Source organism: Bactrocera dorsalis, chromosome 1 (assembly GCF_023373825.1).
Source record: "Bactrocera dorsalis isolate Fly_Bdor chromosome 1, ASM2337382v1, whole genome shotgun sequence".
NCBI classification, from domain to species: Eukaryota; Metazoa; Arthropoda; class Insecta; order Diptera; family Tephritidae; genus Bactrocera; species Bactrocera dorsalis.
In genome coordinates, this window is record NC_064303.1 from 64,630,908 (window position 1) to 64,645,487 (window position 14,580).

At 38.3% G+C, this 14,580-nt stretch overlaps 1 protein-coding gene across 4 annotated transcripts in view; it reads left to right on the top strand.

The window, feature by feature from the left end:
• The window catches only part of LOC105224118 (protoheme IX farnesyltransferase, mitochondrial), a 91,399-nt gene that overhangs the window by 54,529 nt on the left and 22,290 nt on the right, over positions 1–14,580 (top strand). The window contains exons 1-2 of one of the 4 annotated variants that reach the window (XM_049445900.1): positions 10,237–10,645; positions 10,709–10,842. The exons of the other annotated variants lie outside the window; for them this stretch is intronic. Coding sequence (XP_049301857.1) covers positions 10,631–10,645; positions 10,709–10,842 — 149 coding nt within the window. The 5' untranslated portion in view covers positions 10,237–10,630. Of the gene's footprint in view, positions 1–10,236; positions 10,646–10,708; positions 10,843–14,580 lie in introns of those variants that run through there. 4 annotated transcript variants of the gene reach the window in all.

Here is a 14,580-nt window from a genome sequence, read left to right on the forward strand (position 1 = left end):
CTTGGCAGTCAACCAGCAGCATGCCGCCCTTGAAAAATATGCCGTTGAAGGCTCCGGTGAAGCCTTTGCCGACACATAGGGCATCCACGATGCAGTCCTGGAGAGCCGTTAATTGTTCGGAGCCCAGGGCCTCCGCCGGGTAGTTGCGGGGCAACACAGCCATCCGAATGCTGCTCACAGCCTCTGCATATTTGCGGCTTGCGGTTCTTACCGGCTGCTGGTTGGGGTTGGAGCGCTTTCCACTGGCCTCCTGTGGTTTGTCCTCTCTTACCCTCTTTGGTCTAGGTGGCTCCTCAGGTGTGATTTGGCCGCTCTTCCTCTTCTCAATTCTAGGTGCCTCCTGGGGTGCCGGCTTTGCTTCGCTCCGTCCCTCAAGCGAGGCAGCGTGAGCTCGGCGACGCCTTCGATTTCTGCGTCTCGTTGCCGCCGATCCACCGTTGGCACCTGTGCGCTGTGCGTTGTTGGGAGAGGGGTTGTTCCCACTGCTCCTACTCAGAGCCCGCTTTTCAGCTGACTCTGGTGTCATGCCGTCCTACAGGAACCTAAGGTACCACTTAAGAGTGGCTCCGCTCATTCCTGCTCTGTGAGGATCGCCATGACCTCCTGGCTGTCCTTGCTCCGGGGTACGTGGAATGTTCCCTCGTTGCCGTCTCCGTTTGCGTTCACCCCTAGATTCCACTTTCGTGAAACCACCCTCCTCTTTGCCGTCGATCCTGCTCAAGGGGGTTGCGGGGGCAGCATTTGCGCGATTTACCGTGGTCCTTGTTGACTCACTACGCTGTGTACCGCTGCAGGAGGGCGCCTCGTCATCATCGCGTGCGTGCTCCTCAAAGAGTGCTCGCTCTTCAGGCGACAGGGCATCCAGGAACCTATACTTTCTTCTAGTTCCTGGGCCACTCTTGCTTGCGGTACTACTGTTGCCGCTGCTTCTGCTCGTTGCTCCGATCGTCGTTGTTGTTGTTGTCGATTCGGTTGTTGCCGTTGTTGTTGCCGTTGTTTGTTTGGTTGTTTCTTGGTTTTGTTGTTGTTGTTGTATCATCTTGGTCGTACGACCGTTCGGCCCGTGTTGTAGGCCTCCCGGTCTAATCTTGGAAAGGGGAATCCGAAGAGTCCGCTGCGCCAGAGCCCCTTGACGCAGTAAGGCCACCGTTACTTCCAAAGGCGGCCCGGTGTTGGGAAGGCTCCGTTCGAATACAGCCGAATTTACCTCCTGGCTGCAAATCATCCAATGGGCACGGGTCGCATGACACCCTGGATTAGGAGGTGGTAGCTCTTGGTCGCCGCGCACATGCGGCTTCTGCCATCCCACAGGGGAGATGCTAAGCAGCATCATCCCTGGCGGATGGGAGATGCCATGCTGTGCTGCGGTTTAAGCCCCTGCACCACGACAAGGTGCCTACCATTCGCAGGGGTCTGGCAATTCACTTCCGAGTAAAATTTGTAAAAATTTTGTCAAATTAGGTGCAGAAAGTATTTTCCACAAAATTTCACTCGGAAGTAAATTGCAGAACCTGCCTGTATATCATGTTTTTTTATTTAAATTTTTTATCAAAAACAGTTCAAAAAAATTAGCAATAATATTTTCTTCACTATTTTTCAATATTGTGAATTTGTCAAGGACAAAAAAGGCGGTATTTAAAGTATACACAATGAAATTAGGAAAAATCGTTCATATTCTATTAAAACCAATACCGTTTTAATTTTTGAAATGAAAAAAAAAAATCTATTTTGGGCAGAACGATCAGCTGGTCAGCTAGTATTGTATATAACTAAATTTAAGGGATAATCATTCTCTCACAATGGTATGTTTTGTTAAAAATGGGTTGAATCGGACCAATACTGCCCACAGCCCCCATATACTTAATTTGTTCTTCTTGAAGGTAATTACGGTCGACATCTGTGTATGGTACGGGGCAGTGTGAAAAAAGAGTCAGTACCGTTGGATAAAGTTTTCTTCACGTATGAATTTGCAGCTTCTATGCTTTGTTGCAAAACATAATTTATTTCCTTAAGCATTAGGTTCTTCAAAATATGTTTTATTTTCTAAAGTAGATAGGTAGGTTCGTACTTCCTCGACAAGACGAATTCTTTTATTTGTAAACCTCGGGTTTCGAGTCTAACAGTAACATTTGTAAGGCTAGAAAAGTTCTGTTTTATATAAGCGACGTCTGTAATTAAACAGTGTGACTTAAACAATCGCATTGAAGCTATTAAATGAATGTACTACTTTTTCCAGCTCATTGAAGTAATTAGAGTAACAAGCACCAGCTATTAATTCAATCATTTTAATCTTATATATAAAAATGAATCGCTAAATGTGTTGGTAAGCGCATAACTCAAAAACGCCTGGACCAATTTTGCCAATTCTTTTTTTAAAATGTTCGTTGAGGCTCAAGGATGGTTTTTACGACAAGAAAATTTTGAAAAATTGCCGAAAACCTCTAAAAACAGCCCTTTTCTTTTTTTCCATACAAACGAATGAATTTTTGTTTATTAGTAACGCTAAGGGAACGACTGAACCAATTTTGGTGAAATTTTCAGAGAATGTTCCATGTGGATCGGGGAAAGTTTAGAAATAAAAAATCCTGTATGCCTTTTGTGAGGAAAAGTCGGAAAATTGGACAATTCCAAAAAGTTAATCTTTTCCATACAAAATTTTGTTTTCAATTTTTTTGTTTTGTTTTTCAATTATTTGAATCGTTCAAATTTGTCGTTTGTTTCAAAAATTTTTGAAAATTATTCAGTGAAAATGTTATGTGTTTTTAAAACAAAGTGTTCAATTACAGCTTGAATTTTGTCACGATGCCATGAAGAGGTCGCGCTAATATCGGTCGGCGTTCTTTTGGCATCAACATATGTACATTAACAGCCTAAGGCACATGATCGAGTACTCCCAGAATGCGATGACATACGTGCGGTATTATACGTCGCGGTCAATCAGAAAGCGATCGTCTGGTGTTGTTAGATGCTAGATGTACTCTGTTGTGTTGCAAAAGAGAGGTTTGCCGCACGCAAAATCCTGTATTATACTAAGTGATGAAAATCAGCATTCCACTTCGGTTTGTATGTCTGACAATAAATGCACGAAACAGTATCCACGTGCTTTTCTTTCGGAAACACAAACCTGAAATGATGGATATCCACTCTATCGGCGTCGCTCACCAGACGACAACGGCAGAACATTCAGCATTCAATATAGAAGACTGAGTATCGAAGTTGACAACACATGGATCGTACCATATTCGCCACTGTTGTCTAATTCACATTCAAAAGTCATGTCAATGTTGAGTATTGCAGTTTGGTGTAATCGATAAAATACGTTTGTAAATACGTCGCCAAAGGAAGCAACATCGCGATTATTGGTCTTGAACGATACGGTCGGTGAACTGCAATAAAGCGCTTTGTAGGATATTTACTTTTGAAATTCATGAACGTTTGCCGACTGTTGCGCGTCTAGCATTTAATTTGGAGAATGGCCAGAGTGTATTTCAACCCAGAGAACACATTACAGCCAGTGGAAACACCACCAGCAACAAAATTGACTTTGACGATTATATATGCAATGCATCATCGAAGACATTTTACATCGTATTCGCTAAGAATTGGAAATGTGTCAATTCCGGTTCATACTTCCGGTGGTTTGATATGAATTCCATTTGCCGTTTATCGATTCACAAAAGATGAACTCATCACGAATGTTTATCGGAACATTAACCAAATTATCGTAACTACGATTCCTTGAGTGCACGCGCCAAAAATACCGATATTGTTGACTTAAACTGGGAGATTCAAAGTCAAATTCCGGGAGACTTGCGCTCATACAAATCGATCGATCGTCTTTACAATGAAGACGACGCCGTGAATTATCCTGTAGAATTTTTAAATTCTTTGGAGAGGCTTGGTATGCCACCGCATCATTTGCGTCTCAAAGTTGGATCTGTAGTTATTGTGTATCGCAATCTGCAAGCGCTGAAACTGTGTAATGGAACCTGACTGATTGTGACGCACCTATCGAATACAAGGGGGCAGAATGCTTGATTCTACGAATTCGAATAAATTTGGAACTGCTATGTTTTTCACACGGCCAAAAATACGTGGCGTGCTCACGAGTTGGAAAACTATCTTCTCTGTACATTTACGCACCGGAACAGAAACCAAAAAATTTTGTTTATTAAGCTACGTTACATTGAAAAAAAAAAAACAAATGATAAATTTAGCATTCTCTTCATTTCAAAACACATAATTTCACGCAGGACAACGGCTGCGGGGTCAGCTAGTTTTTTAATATATTTTTATTTGTATTTTGAGATGTACAAAAAAATAATGTTTTTTCCGTCCAAGCCTCTGCACCATATAGCAGGACGGGAATTATGAGTGACTTATAGAGTTTGGTTTTTGTTTGTCGAGAGAGGACTTTGCTTTTCAATTGCCTACTTAGTCCGAAGTAGCGCCTGTTGGCAAGAGTTATCCTGCGTTGGCTTTCTAGGCTGACATTGTTGGTGGTGTTAATGCTGGTTCCAAGATAGACGAAATTATCTACACCTTCAAAGTTATGACTGTCAACAGTGACGTGAGTGCCAAGTCGCAAGTGCGACGACTGTTTGTTTGATGACAGGAGATATTTCGTCTTGCCCTCGCTCAGTGCCAGACCCATTCCTTTTGCCAGACCTTTTGCTTCCTTATCCAGTCTGGAGAAAGCAGAACTAACGGCGCGGGTGTTGAGGCCGATGATATCAATATCATCGGCATACGCCAGCAGCTGTACACTCTTATAGAAGATGGTACCTTCTCTGTTTAGTTCATTAGCATCGCGAGGATCCAGATTATGGGGGGGGGGTGAGTCCCTTTGAAATGCCGACTCATTTCAAGAATTTGCCGATTTAATGTATATGTTTATAAATATATATAAAATAAGGATATCTTCATTTCTGATAAGGTATTATGGAGAAGTTTGACAACATAATAGCATAATTCATTATTTTATTCTCAAATAAGTATTGTACATATTAGTATAATCATCATTTAATATGTGTCTCTTAATATAAAATACATATATTGTTCAGCGACGTGTTACGCGGGAAAAAACAAGATTTTCTTAAGAAATTGAATTGCAAACAATATAAATTTCTGAGTTATATTTTCACTCTGCGATGTTTCAACATTGACCATTTTCCAACAACATCGCGCAGATCGATTTCGTCTACTTTATCCTTTGAAGAAGAAAGCAGCATCAAAGAATTCAAACGTTCATCCCCCATTGCTGTACGCAAATCGTTGAAAACAAATTTCAATTTACTAAAAGAACATTCACATGAAGCTGACGTGACAGGAGCAGTCATTATGTAATGAACAATTTTGTACGCAGAAGGAATGACCTTTCTCAATTTGTACGCTACTATAGAAATGTCATCGAAAAATTTACACTCTGAATGAATCAAAAAGAATTTGTGTTTCAGCAAAAATACAATCTAGATCTTCACTGAAGAACTTAGGTTCCAATTGCACAATAAATTGTATAGATTCGATTGTAATATTACTTCTGTTAGCTGGAATCCTGAACATCTCTTGAATGGGTTTGAAGGTTGACATAGTTTCTTGCAAATTATCTTGAATACAATTTGTGAAATTTTCGTGGACAATTTTGAATTCTTTTCTATAAAATGTCTGGAAATCAAAATTAAAAGCAGTTGCTGGATTATCGTCATATTTCTTCGGAGCACGGCGTGTTCTGTGGTGTTTCGAAAAGTCATTTTCAGGGTTGATCTGACACTTTTCAGCAAATGCAACTGAACTCGCTAGCAAACTGTTAATTTGTGAATCGTCATTCATTTGTTGAAATGACGCTGATGTGCTTTCAATCACCAATAATGCGTCAATGACGTTCAATTTCTCGGCTTCCAAACTTTCTGTCTAATTTTGTACTTTAAACATTATATTTTTACAAAAAAATAACGAGCTAATAAAATCAAAATCCAGAATTTTTTTTTAGCAGACCAGAAGCTAATGTACGTGTATTGTTATCAAAATTTTCTGAATCTTTTTGAATGACTTCCAAAGCGTTAACAATACCTTCGATAGAAATCCACACAGCTTTTACTGTTTCAGCCCGAGCAGTCCATCGTGTTACTGACAGGTTTTTCAGTTGCAATGCATTCTCAATATCATTTAATACTTTTCGCAAACTAAGAAAACGTTTCGTACTTCCAGAAAAAAAAAACGTACAGTGTTTCTAAAACGTTAAAGAATCCTTTAATCAAAACACTTGCATTGCATGATGTTTCAACAAATATGTTGATCCGATGAGACATTTTTCTGACAATTTTCGCTGGGTTCCTTTATACTTGCCAGACATGTAGGACTGGAAAACAATTTGTTTGATCGAAATCCCCATTGAATTAAGAGCTTCTACAATTTTTGTTAGCCAACTCTTCACCCGATTTTTTTGATAGGACAATATCCATCTTCAGAAGCCGCTCAACAGTCAAAAGTCCATCATGAGTTTGTAGAACATACCGAACGTTGACAGCAAGTCGACCTTGATGTGATTTGTCTGGAGTAGTGTCTGCCATGACAGAAAAAATTCCCGCTTCATTGACTTCTTTTACAATAGCCTCTTCAGTTTTTGCTCCCAACAAATCAATGAATTCATTCTTCGAACTTAAAAAAAAAATATATTCAACCACTGTTATTCGAACATTGTAGTGTTTTAATAATCCTCGTGGAAATTACGAAAAGGTGTCTTTTTAAGCTTGCTTCCGCAATTATAGAGCTATTTATTGCGTTTTACTGAAGTTAGAATGGATATGACGTAAAAATTAATGTGCAATAATATATTTTGATGAAAATCGTAAAAATATTCAATAAGTTTTGACAACAAATTTCCGGGTACTTGGCAACTCTTACTGGAATTGCCGAAATGAACTTTCAAATTTTTAGTTATGATATTAAAACGGCCGAAAATGCCGACTCGTTCATAGATGGGGGGGGAGAATGTGAGATACATAATAGAAAAATAATAGTAATTGGAAAAATAAAAAGAAATTAAAATATCGATATTCGAGACTAAACAAGAATTAATAAAAATGAGAGATATACATATAATAGAAAAATAATAATTGGAAAAATAAAAAGAAATTAAAATATCGATATTCTTAGTATTTCTGCAATAATAACGAATGAATTATTATAGTTGATATAGAAAGAAGAATCGCGCGAAAATACGAACAAAGAAAAATCGTTGCAAATCCTACATATTTGGTGTTTAAGATGTGGCAACGCTCGTTTTCTTCATAATTGTAAAGAATCTAATCTTTTCAGCGATGAGTGTGCCAGGTGATTTTTAAATTAATAAATTTTGCTAAAATATAAGAAAATAAAAGTAAAATGTTAATTTATTTCAATGTTTAGAAAGTATATTTAAATAAACAAAGTGAAAAATATGAAAAAATTTAGTGGAACATTGTGAAATACTAGTGCTATTAATACAAATTTTTGAATTTTTAGTAGAGAATATTTTAAAAAATATACGTGTTAGCAACATTATTTTTGCATATTCCTCCTCTGGAGAAGCTCCCCTATCCCTTACCCCATTTATACCGAAATTCGTGTTTTTTTCCCGACGGCCAAAGTAGTCGGTGACTGAAGTACTTTCGTGTAGTACTCTTTTCTGCGTTGGCGACCTTCGGCCGCGCTTTAAAAAAATAACCCTGGTCGAGCGAATACCCGGGGTGACTGAAGTATTTTCGCGTAGTACTCCTTTCTGCGTTAAAAATAAAAAAAATATATTGAGTTTTCGTTATGAAGTGGTTATATTGTATTTTTAGGTTATCATGCACTCATATTGAAGCAAAATTTGAGTTTTCGTTATAAAATGGTTAAACTTTGGTTATTATATCTGTCAGCGATTTTCATTTATTTTTGATAATACGTTGTTTTGCATTTTAGGTGACAATATATATAATATTATTATATAATATTACTATATAATATTACTTATTCGTTTATTAAATTAAATGAAGAACATATCCATATGCATGGGTAGAGGAATTTCAGCGAATTGCCTTATCATCACATGGAAGGGCTCCATTTCATCGCAATTTTTAGCACACAAATAATGTTCATTACGAGTGTAAAATGTAATTTTTAAAATTAAGATTTCTTCGGTAAAAAAACCTGCTAAAAGTGTAAAATATGCATTTATTTAAAAGTTGATAGTTTAATTTAATTAATTTGAAGTAAAAAATGTACGAAAAGTGTGTTTAATGTGGTGAAATAGCTTGTGGAAATGTTCGAATTTTAGGAATTTTTGAATTTTGAAGTCGAATATCTCGTAAACCAAGCGTTTGCGGTACCCATACCCATATTTTTTAATCAGGAGGACTTCCTTTTTCCAACGGTACCTTCATATCGCGGCGCCAAAGAAATCGGAATTGTGCCGAAACACAGATCGATTCATAATTAACACCTTATCCTTATCTTATTCTTATTATCGCGCATGCCTACTATTTTCTGAAAGTACCTAACGGGTCTTGTCTTCTCTCTCAGTTCTCGGAATATGATCAGACCTCACTCAGTAACAGTATATTTATTTGTGCTATTATACTTACTTATTTGCGCACTTACAAGTCAAAGTACCGTAACATATGCCACTTAAGTATGTGTCGCTTACTTCAATGACTCTGTGGCACATCCACTTTCCTTTAAATTATTAGCACTCCGACATATGTACACTGGTAAATGGCAGCGACGATTTGTGGTTGGAAGTGTATCCTTACTGATTTCAGGTCTTTCGAGGTGCTCATATTTTGTTTATCGACTCACGGGCATTACCCATCGCAGTGGTGGTTAATTAAACGTTTTTTGCAAGAGATAATTGTTGAAATATGTATAACATGCTTTCGATATTATCAACTTAAACTTAAAAACTACCCGCTATTAGCAAAATAATAATACATAGAACGCAAAAATTTGTTAGTTAACAGGTTTTAGATCTTTCGTTACCTTCCGATGGCAAGTCATATCATTGGCATCGCTAAAATGATCAGCTCCAATAATAAGTTAGAGAATGTCATGGTGGCGGTGATATAATGATGCGGGCATGTTTCACGCAGTGGGAATTTTTTTTTGTAATTTCCCTTCGCTCGCTGGCGTATTTCACAATTTTTTACCTCGTCATTGATTGACATATTCGGCTTAAAGTTTGTAAGAATAACGCGAAAATCATTATATGCGGTATATGGGAGTTTGGGTAACTCGTAGACAATATTATATGATTGGTTACTTTTACTAAGTTATCTTTTATATTGATCGATATATATGAGTGACTTATAGAGTTTTGTTTTTGTTCGTCGAGAGATGACTCTACTTCTCAATTGCCTACTTAGTCCTTTTGATAGAGATATTCTGCGTTGGATTTTCAGGCTGACGTCGTTGTTGGTGTAGAAATTATCTACAACTTCGAAGTTATGACTGTAAAAAGTGACGTGGGTGCCTAGTCGCGAGTGGGGCGATTATTTATTTGATGACAGGAGATATTTCGTTTTGCCGTCCTTCCCTACCAGACCCATTTGCTTTGCTTCCTTATCCAGTCTGGAAAAAGAGGAACTAACACACTGATGTCGATTCTTTTTCCACAGGTCTTTTCCAAGATTTGGCGCATGGTGAATATCTGGTTAGTTGTTGCTTTGCCAGGTCTAAAACCACACTGATAAGACCTAATCAGTTTGTTGACGGTGGGCTTTAATCTTTCACACAATACACTCGATAGAACCTTATACGAGATGTTGAGGAGGCTTAACCCGCGGTAGTTGGCGCAGATTGTAGGGTTTCCCTTTTTGTGGATTGGGCAGAGCATACTTAAATTCCAATCGTTGGGCATGCTTTCGTGCGACCATATTTTGCAAAGAAGCTGTTGCATACTCCTTATCAGTTCAGTCGGCTCCCGCTGCTTTGTTGTTTTTCAGACGGGTAATTGCTATTCGAACTTATTCATAGTCGGGTAATGGAACGTCTGCTCCATCGTCATCGATTGGGGAATCGGGTTCGCCTTCTCCTGGTGTTATGCGTTCACTGCCATTCAGCAGGCTAAAGAAGTGTTCCCTCCATAATCTAAGTATGCTCTGGGCATCAGTGGCTAGATCACCTTTGGGGGTTCTACAAGAGTATGTAGAATTAATAATAATAAAGTTAGAAAAAAAGAAGCTAAATAAAATTATCAATTTACTTTTGTATAGTTACTGAAAGAGAAACTCTTCTATATCGGCTATGACATCAAGATTTAAGAGCGATTAACGTTGGAAACCCCTATGCTTATTATGCCTTATACGGTGCAAGAAACTCACCAACTGTTTTCAACAGACGCATTTAACTAATATAATATTTTTTATTTTTATTTCTTTACCCAATGGTCTTGTGATAACAGTGAGCCGTGAGCAGACGCTATTTCAACCGCATTTATAAAATATTGAAGGACGAGGCATCGTTGGGTGAGTGTTTAACACGATACAAGCGGCCGATATCAATATTCGCCCGAAATTGTACATGCATATCTTGTTGTCTGGTGGTCTTCTAGTCGATTAAGTCGGAACGTGAAACTAAGCAATTGTATTTGAAACGTTTGCTTAAGAATGATATGGGTAAATTAGCGGTACGAAATTGCAAATAAAAAAATGTAACAGAAAAGACAAATCATAAAAATTCGCTTTTGCAGAAAATTGAAATTAAAGATCCGTCACGACAAAAAGATAAAGCATTTCCCAAGGCGGTCGGTTCTACGTTACCAGAATTGAAATGGATTTTATCTGCCCAAGGTCTATCATATCGCCGATCTAACCTTTTGAATAGGTAAATAACATTTTTTAATACTGTTATAATTAGAGCAACACCTAGTAGCAGAGTTGCTTCGTATCCTCTTAGCCGTGTTGGCATTGAATTCAACCCTGTTCTTCGTTTGCGCAAAAAGGCTCCACTATACTTCCATTTCGGTTAGATGTAATAGGGAGTGGTGCACACGTTATGTGGCCCCATGGTACGTGTGTTGGTATGCGAAAATAACCTCAACGGCTGCGCAAGTAGGCAGCATAACCCAGTCTGATAGCAATTAATTGCATATAAGCTTTTGGGTTTGTAAGTTAACTCTTAAGGAAACTGATATTGGCTTTGTGAATAACACAGGTAACCCATTTGCTATTACATGTACCATAAATAGCAGAGGTAACTCAAATGGAGTCATGGGTAGGAGTACACGCAAGTGAGGAAAGCTTTCTGAGCGCTACTCACATGGGAGTGGCCATAAATGATTGTTTTACATATGGCAGCAGATTAGGTATCCTCTGGGTAGCCAAAGGACATCCGTTTGAAGCCGCACCGTCCTTCTCCAGGGTTGTGCGCTGGGTTTGGGAACCGCTACTTAAAAAATGCCCCTAATGCAATTGAAACCACTGTATCTGATGAGAGACCCCTATTTTGATGACGTCCAAATTGGGAATGTGCCGATGTCCAGCTTTAGATGTTCTCATAAAAGTACAAGGACTGAGACAAGTAGGCCCTTGTGGCATTTACTACGGTGGCCATATATAGGGGCGCGAATTCGGTGTGGGATTCGGAGTGAGCAAGAGACTCCGTCGTCGAGTTCTAGCGTTCACGCCGGTGGATGAACGTCTAGCCACAATTCGCATCAAAGCGAAGTTCTTCAACATATCGCTGATTTTCGCCCACGCCCCAACGGAAGAGAAGGACAATGTTACCAAAGATGTATTCTATGAGCGCTTGGAGCGCATCAATGACAGCTGCCCTGCCACGATGTCAAAATCGTCCTTGGCGACTTTAACGCCTGGGTGGGCAAAGAAGGTATCTTTGGCACAACGGTCGGTAAATTCAAATTCCCAATGGGAATAGGCTGATCGACTTTGCTAGGGCCCTCAATATCGTTATCTGTAGTACAAGATTTCCCTAATTGGGAACGTTCCGCTGTCCAGCTGATTATTCTTCAACATATCGATGATTTTCGTCAACGCTCCAATGGAAGAGAAGGACGATGTCACCAAAGATGCTTGCTATGAATACACCAATGAGAGCTGCTCCCGCCAGATATCAAAATCGTCCTTGGCGACTTTAACGCCTAGGTAGGCAAAGAAGGTACCTTTGGGACAACGATCGGTAAATTCAGCTTCTATGAGGAAACATCTCCCAATGGTTTGAGGCTTATGAACTTTTCTAGCGCACGAAATATCGTTATCTGTAGTACAAGATTCCAGCATCTAGGTCTTGAAAACAACCAAAATTGCTCCATTGAGACGCTCAGAGTTTGAAGTTAATCAAATAAACATAAAACACTATAACTAAGTCAAAAATTAACTGACCAGTCACGACTACCAAAACTCTAACACATTAAAAAAATGTAAATGATATCTAATATAGCAGTCTCTAAAGTTTCATTTATGTGACTATTGGAGCTCTACGTCCACGGTCAGCTATTTGAGCGTTTCCCTATTTTAATTAATTGTTCATTGCCTTTCAAGAAAGTACACCACATCCGATCCAATTCATGGAGTTAATGTGATATTGAATCTTTTCCGAAAATTTTTTTAAGCTGGAAATTTTAAAGAATTTCGTGAGTATACTTACGTCTTTTTTATATGTATTAATATATTAAAAGATACTGTGCAAGTGCCTAGGAACTTAGTGAAGAAGAATCATTATCATGTAAACTTAAACTTTTATCCCATTTATTTCTAAAGAGGACACCATAGACGTCCGAATAATAGCAATAACTTTAAACTGGGATCGGGAGAAACTCGTAAAATTACAGCAAGAAGAAATTGAAATGTGTAATACTAGAGAAGAAATAGCTACAGAAGCAAGGGCATATTGGTCACACTGGAACAATTTAAAGTTGATGTCTGGATGCTTGCCCCACCTATGGGAAAGCGAATATGGGCAATGCTCTCGAGATCTGATGATGATTGTTTCGAAAGAAAAATCTCCGAAAATTTCAACGAACTGTACCACGGTCCAAATGGGCAGCAGCTGAGAATAACGAAGAACTTGGAGAAATTGAAGGAAAGATTTTTGGGGCTGGTTAATGCAATTGGACAGAATTCTTTGCTGAGTACATTGAAAGTAAAGGTAAGAGGGTCAAGAGCCAAGGCCAGATGAAGCAGTATAGGCATGTTGTCAAGAAAAATTCCAGCGAATTGGCAAAAGTATACCCAATTCCTAATCGTGAGGTTGAACCAGTAGCGGATGTATTCATCACCAAATGGGAGACAAGATATGACATTCCAATGTAATTACGTGTGGAATGTTGAATCAGCTCTAATTCAGGAGATGTGCCAAAAACTGGCTATCCAGAAAACCCGTACACCTGCACTACATCCGCGTTCCAATGGCATGGTAAAATGATTCAATCGAAATTTGGAAGAACAACAAAGGGTTGCTAATTAAATTACAGTGTAGTTAAATTGAATGAGCTCAACTTTGAGTTACAAGGCAGACAACTTATTGGGAAATCCTTTACAATAGGAAATTTACTCCATTCTTAAAATAACCCTGACAACTACAGGTAACCACTTTTCACAGAAGTTTCAACACGATTACACATTTTTTCTTGAAGTACCAACACCAAGGCGCAGTTAAAGCTACTTTATTTTGAATAGACACTCCACGTAGACAACTTTCAGAAGAAAATCATTCATAGATCGTACAGGGGTCATGTAATTACGCTGCAAGGAGGAGCGATTTGAATTAATCATAAATCGGTTCTTTAAAACATGTGCCGGCTTTTTTGCTATTGTCACTGCTGTCGATTGCAGTTGTGATATAATTTAATGGTAATTTGGTTAGTGGTTTTGTTGTGTCTGGTATTAAAGGTGGTTTCGTTTTTTATATTTTTTCATGTATAAAAGGACGTATATTCACGAAATTCCTTAAAATTTCCAGGTTAAATAAAATTTTCGGAAAAGATTCAAATAAAACAGTGACCTGCGGCTAGATAAATCACATGAATTGGATCAGATGTATTGTACATTCCTGAAGTCCAAGGGCAAATAAAAAGAGGGAATTTCGAAATTATTAGCAAAAAATACTCACATTTTGCTGAAGTTGGTTTCTTCTCACTTAATCCAATATATCATCTAGGCTGCTTGCAATTGATAACGAAAAGTCCTAATATGCTTATTTCTGTTGGCTGTAAAATCAGATAATTAATTATTTGGTGAACAACAAAGACTTCGGATAATTTAGCTCTCCGTTTTTTCCCAGATCTTTCAGATGGACAGTAAACTAACTATAAGTTCAAGTGGCAATTGTACATATTTTTTTGAGAAAAGCCATTGGATAAAATGCACGAATTTTATTGGATTGAGAATATGGCAAAATACGTTCGTAAATTTAACACTTGTATCACTTGTAAGTTGGCCAAACCTCCAACAGTAACGTTGTCAATTGAGAAATTGACAAAATAAACAAATGAGAAAGAGTAGATTTCATATAGAATGGATTAGAACAAGCAGCTTTCAAAGATTATTATCTGTTGATCCTATTTTTGTTATGCAATGCATACTTTTAATATACCTAGTGTGA